This window comes from Sinocyclocheilus rhinocerous, unplaced genomic scaffold (assembly GCF_001515625.1).
Source record: "Sinocyclocheilus rhinocerous isolate Xijiao unplaced genomic scaffold, SAMN03320098_v1.1 scaffold549, whole genome shotgun sequence".
Taxonomy (NCBI): Eukaryota; Metazoa; Chordata; class Actinopteri; order Cypriniformes; family Cyprinidae; genus Sinocyclocheilus; species Sinocyclocheilus rhinocerous.
In genome coordinates this window covers 213,776-219,807 of record NW_015664999.1, presented here as the reverse complement: position 1 = coordinate 219,807, position 6,032 = coordinate 213,776, and the positions used below count along the sequence as shown (strand labels likewise).

The 6,032-nt window shown below is 38.4% G+C and overlaps 1 protein-coding gene across 6 annotated transcripts in view; it reads left to right on the top strand.

Annotated features, from left to right (window-relative positions):
* LOC107730730 (AP-2 complex subunit alpha-2-like) overlaps window positions 1-6,032 on the top strand; it is a 30,016-nt gene that overhangs the window by 4,758 nt on the left and 19,226 nt on the right. For all 6 annotated transcript variants that reach the window (XM_016541630.1, XM_016541629.1, XM_016541628.1 and 3 more), the window contains exons 2-3: window positions 422-633; window positions 4,515-4,708. In XM_016541630.1, coding sequence (XP_016397116.1) covers window positions 422-633; window positions 4,515-4,708 — 406 coding nt within the window. The remainder of the gene's footprint in view (window positions 1-421; window positions 634-4,514; window positions 4,709-6,032) is intronic.

Genomic DNA, 6,032 nt, shown 5'->3' with positions numbered 1-6,032 from the left:
CTTAAAAGGGGTGGCAAAATTTTTTTTTTTTTTTTTTTTTTTAAGATTCCTGATTTGGATACTGATTATAAACATCCTTGAAATTCATTTATAGATTTTTAAAGATGCATTAAGCATTTTGATTTATAACTTTTTAAATACAGTTTTATACAAGAATAATTGAATGTGAAAATAATGGCATGGAAATATGCATATTTTTCTTGCCTAAAGAGCTCATAGCACAGTTATACTGTCTAAGCTGTACTGTGGTAAATGCAAATAGTTATGTCCATTTGAGGCAAGTTATCAACAGCAGCCGGGCATTTTGTCAGCTTGTGTTGTCTCCTGATTTGTTCAGATCACCCAGTGATAAGCAATTGTTCTGCAGTGTCAATTGAAATCCTGTTGTCTGAGGCTCCCTGTTTTTTGTTTCTCTCTTCAGGTAAGAGTAAGGAGGCCGAGATCAAACGCATAAATAAAGAGTTGGCCAACATCCGCTCAAAATTTAAAGGAGACAAGGCTTTGGATGGATACAGCAAGAAGAAGTATGTGTGCAAGCTGCTCTTCATCTTCCTTTTGGGCCATGACATTGACTTCGGCCACATGGAGGCTGTCAACCTGCTCAGCTCCAACAAGTACACTGAGAAACAGATTGTGAGTAAAACTATCTCAAATATCCTATTGTGTGTGGATGTGTATATTTAGGGTGCTTTCACACCTGGCTCGTTGTTTCGGAACCTGGCGCGTTTCCCCCCTTAGCTCGGTTAGTTTGGGCATATGTGAACATGCCAATCGCGCCCGGATCCGCGGCAAAACAATCGGTCTGAGATCGCCTGAACGAGGTGGTCTCGGCTCGATTGAAAATGAACTCTGGAGCGGTTCGGTTGTAGTCAGAGCATGTGAGCGGAGCGGAGTGGTAATATTTCCTTGAGAGCGCAGAGCGCCTTTCTGAAGATTCCGCTCCGCTCGCTCAATACGCTCAGCGCCGCTCGCTCAACCCAGAATGCCCTTTGGTGATTTGCTTGTTCGAGATCGAGAATCTGTAGTAGTAGAGTAGTTATGGAGTTCAGATATTGTTTCAACGAAGTTGCAAGCCTTATACATAAATGTAAAGTAAAAATCAAAGTTAAGAATGAGCAGGGAGAAGAAACTGAGAGGGAGTGCGGTCATTTTATAATTCCGTCTTATTGTTCTTCTTCCTAGTAGGTGCATTTTAAAAATGTTTTCCCAATCAATCCTGGACTCCTGCTCAAAATGATAAATTAATATAAGGACAGCTACAAAAAAACAAAAAACAACAACAATAAGTCCACGAAGCTGTTGCCGTTCCGTCCTGACGGATGACAGCCGTGACAGCTAAGTGGAATCTCGGAAAATAAACCGTGGAACTTTGACCAATGAGACAACAGTCTACTCGCGCGTGACTTGTATTAACAAATTTGGTCCGTTTAGAAACATTGCCGTATGAAAGCGAACCGCACCAAGAATAAAAAGCAACATTGTAATAATTTTAATCCCTGTTTCGGAACAAAGCAATCGATCTACAGGTGTGAAAGCACCCTTAAAATCTTGAAGGAGTGTTGTGTTAAGGTGTTTAGAAATGTTTTTTGTTTGTCTTTTTTGTTTTTTGGAATTGTAACACTGTTGACTTTGAGTGTTTGCAAGCATGTATTTTTCTGGTAAGTTATTGCACACTTTACTGCCGCTCACAGGCAGATTAATTACACTGTTTGGCCAGTGAAGTGGACCAAATGTATAAGGAAATGATGCAAAATATGACAACTATACAGGAAATAGTTGCATATCAGGATTATAAGGTACACAAAGTGCAGTAGTGTCTGAATTCATGCATTTACTGGTGAATAAGCCAACGTGTGCAGTTTCGAACACCGCATATGCAAGAAAATATAATAGTTTGTAATGCCTCTTACATGCTTATGTTATCTGACACTCCTCATGAGTTCAACGCCATGGCAAGATATCATGAATGAACCTCAGCAAAGACTAAATGTTTTCAGTTTTCTCTTTCTTCTTACAATGAGAGATGAGATGCAAGTCATTACTTGTGCAAATGATATGCAGGATATTGACTACATTACACTGTTGGAACAAACAGATCCAGTGCGCAGTGTTAAGAGCTTCTGAGGTGTAACTACCAATATAAACTACCAAACTACAAATATCCTCAAAGTTTGGGGAGTTTTTAATTTAAAATGTCATTAATTTAATTTATGCATTTAGCAGACGCTTTTATCCAAAGCGACTTACAGTGCATTCAGGCTATACATTTTTTTACCAGTATGTGTATTCCCTGGGAATCGAACCCACGACCTTTTGCGCTGCTAACGCAATGCTCTAACACTGAGCCACAGGAACATAAAAAAAAGAAATTAATTTTATTTAGTAAGGATGCATTAAATTAATCGAAAGTGACAGTTAAGATATTTATAATGTTATAAAAGTGTTCTGATTTATGTAAATGCTGTTCTTTAGAACTTTCTATTCATCAAAAAATCCTGAAAAAAAACCTGGTTTCCACAAAAATATTAAGCAGCACAGCTGTTTTCAACATTGATAATTAGAAATGTTTCTTGAGCAAATCAGCATATTAGAATGATTTCTGAAGGATCATGTGACACTGAAGACTGGAGTAATGGCTGCTGAAAATTCAGCTTTGTCTTCACAGGAATAAATTACATTTTTGTAAATTGTAATGATATTTCACAATATTATTGCATTTTTGATCAAATAAATGCAGCTTAGTTGAGAATAAAGAGACTTATTTCAAAAACATTTTTACAAATCTTACTGACCCCAAACTACAGTTGAACAGTAGTGTAACAAAAGTATCTGAATTTTATTACTCTGCAGTTTTACCCTTGTGAAAGTTGTCTTTTATAGATGTGAACATCTGATGAGCATGGCCCTAGCTAGTGAGAGTGAGCAACAGATGTGCTTTTAGCTTGTCAAAGAGGCTTAGTGGCACTCCATGCCATGTAGACCTACCATGAGGTCTAATTATCTCCTGCTGATCAAACACCCACTCTAGCAGCCACATTCCCATCAGCCACGCAGCTCTCCACAGGGTAACACTGACAGAAGCAGGGCAGAATCTGGTCAATCTGAGCATGTTTCGGTTCTAAAAGGACAACAAACTGAGGGCCATTTTGAGTCAGCTTATCTTTTTGCTTGAAAAGGAAAAGCATTACAATAACATTTACAATGCAAACTAGACGACAACATGTGTTGTCACTAAACTCCACATGGCCTTAGCATTTGTTCTTGGATAATGCTGCACATGGCATTTACATAGTGCTGATGAATTGTGGAAGGGTTGTAGAGCACACCAGATCTTTTGTTTCCTGTTGCAATTTTAAACACTGACATAAACTAGAAATAAGACGAAGTCATGCATCAGCCTTTGTTAAAGTTCTTTTCACTGCAAGACGTTATAGTATATTGCTGAAGAATGAGGTGATGTCATCATGTTTTGACCTACTCCTCCCATACGGGTCAAATACATTCAATACAATATTCAGTTTCATGTGAGCCCAGCCCAAAAATTCAAAGTTTCTTCATTCAAATGAATACCAATTTACTTATATAGAACTCTAAACGGTTTCACAACAGCATCTTACAGTTTTCTGTGATTCTTAAAAGGAGACTTATAAGCACATTAGAAATGTGATTTAGGTCACTGAACGGCCTGCTGTGTGGCAAGATTTGGTCTCTCAAACTAAACAATGAGTCACAGCCTACAGCTAACAGTTTCAACGCAACCATTAGCCGGAAAATTCCGCTGCTCTTCTGATACATGATATGCTATGTCTTGGATGCTGAATTTTGCCGCAGAAGTTTTTTTCTTTCTTCTGTTATTTATTTTTTTATATATATAACTAACAAATACAGTAACACCAACAAACAAACAGACTAATAAGCAAAAGGCACTATAATTTACAATATAGTTATGTACCGATACATGGCAGAGAAATAAAAATATAATAAGTAAAAGTCATCCGGGAACAGGCAATCAGCGTTTTTGTAAAATTCTAAGCAAAGGCTACCAGAGTGAAGATTGTATTCTTGATAAATTCAGTGAACTGTAATAATGGAGTTTCGATACACTGAATGGAGCGAATGATTGAATTTTGCTAGCTGATTATAGTATAATTCAGATGATTCTGATCGTCTTGCAAGACACATTCCTCCAAACCTCCAGACTTTAAAAGCACGTACAACATCATGATGCAGTGAGAGTGGAAAAGAAGCAATTCAAGAGAGCTTCTACCCTTGCAGCAGTGAGGGAGGCACATTAGCTCAGCGAGGGGGAAAATCTGTCTTTCGTGGTTTAGTGCTTATCCAAAGAGCTTGCAGGGCTGCCGCTCTGAGCCTGTTTGAAGATGACAGTTCTTCAGTGACGCTGTCTTCATTTCAGCTTTACCGTACATTACCGTCATTTGGCCTTAGTGTGTGTGCAAAACATAAAGCATAACCATCAGCTTTCTTTTGTTCCTGCCTCTTTTTCTGTGCTCCAGGGATATCTGTTCATCTCTGTGCTGGTGAACAGTAACAGTGAACTGATCAGGCTGATCAACAATGCCATCAAGAATGACCTGTCCAGCCGAAACCCCACCTTCATGTGTCTGGCTCTGCACTGCATCGCCAACGTGGGCAGCAGAGAGATGGCCGAGGCCTTCGCTGGAGAGATTCCTCGCATCCTTGTGGCTGGGTGAGCAACTTTTGGGTTGGAAGGATTGAAGTGAGAGGGCAAAAGTTAGGGATTTAGGTTGATGGATTTAGGTTGAAGGACCTTGCATGTGGAGAAAAAGAGGATTAATAAAAAAGGAAGTGTGTATTTGTGGTGTCACATGTAAGAAACAAGAAATTAGGGCTGGACAATAATTCAATATCAATATGTATCGCGATATAATTTTTTTTCAATAACGGTGATATGATTTTTAAACACATTTCCAATATTTCGATATATGTACATTACCAGTGTTTCCCATACATTGATTTATTTGTGGCGTTTGATTTAGTTGAATAAGCTTGAGCACTGCACATTTCAAAATCAAAACGCAGCGCAGGTGTTTTATATGAATGAATCTCTGAAGGGAACCGACTTTAGAGAAAGTTTCGGTGACATTTTCATTTTTATCTGATAAAGTAGCGTTCATGAGCAGAGCTGCTTTGATTACAGCCGTTACCGGGGAAACCGCTTGTTTAATAATGTGTAAAAATATAATAATTATGTCTACCAAGCTCTGATAATGTATGGAATATCATATTAACAGACTATCCAAATTTTAATAAAACAATAGGCCTATACCTTTAGAAGCACGGATGTGTCTGTCACTTTAAAGGTATGGTTCACCCAAAAATGAAAATTCTGTCATAATTTACCCAGGTTGTGTTGAACACAAAAGAAGATTCTGAAGAATGTGGGTAACTAAACAGTTGCTGGTCCTCAGTAACTTCCATAGTAGAGAAAAAATAATCAGACTATCAGAGTCATTGGGGACCAGAAACTGTTTGGTTACCCACATTCTTCAGAGTATCTTCTTTTATGTTCAACAGAAGAAAGAAATGATTACAGGTTTGGAACAACTTGTGGGTGTGTTAACGATGACAAAATTGTCATTTTTGGGTGAACTATCCCTTTAAGTCAGACAGTCCACCGTGAACAACTGAAATATTTCTCTGCAAACTGTGCGTTCATCATTAGTTACTGGACAGACCCATTGTTAACTTTCCCATTTAGCCCTACATCTGGAGAGCCTTGTGTTCAAAGGGCGGACGTGAGCTCCTAGATGTTTTAAAACCGCGCAGGTTTACCGCATGCTGCAATCGTGTGAAAGGGCTTTAATGGCGCGCGTTCTGGAGACTCCGTCGGAAACACAGACACCAAAATGCAATCACGCGCAAATGAGCTTCTCTCATATTCTTTATCCTGGCTGAAGCACATTTGTTTCAATCTATAAGAATAATCAGCCTACACTACCAGTCTAAAGTTTTTTAACAGTAAGATTTGTAATTTTTTTTTTTTTTTTTAA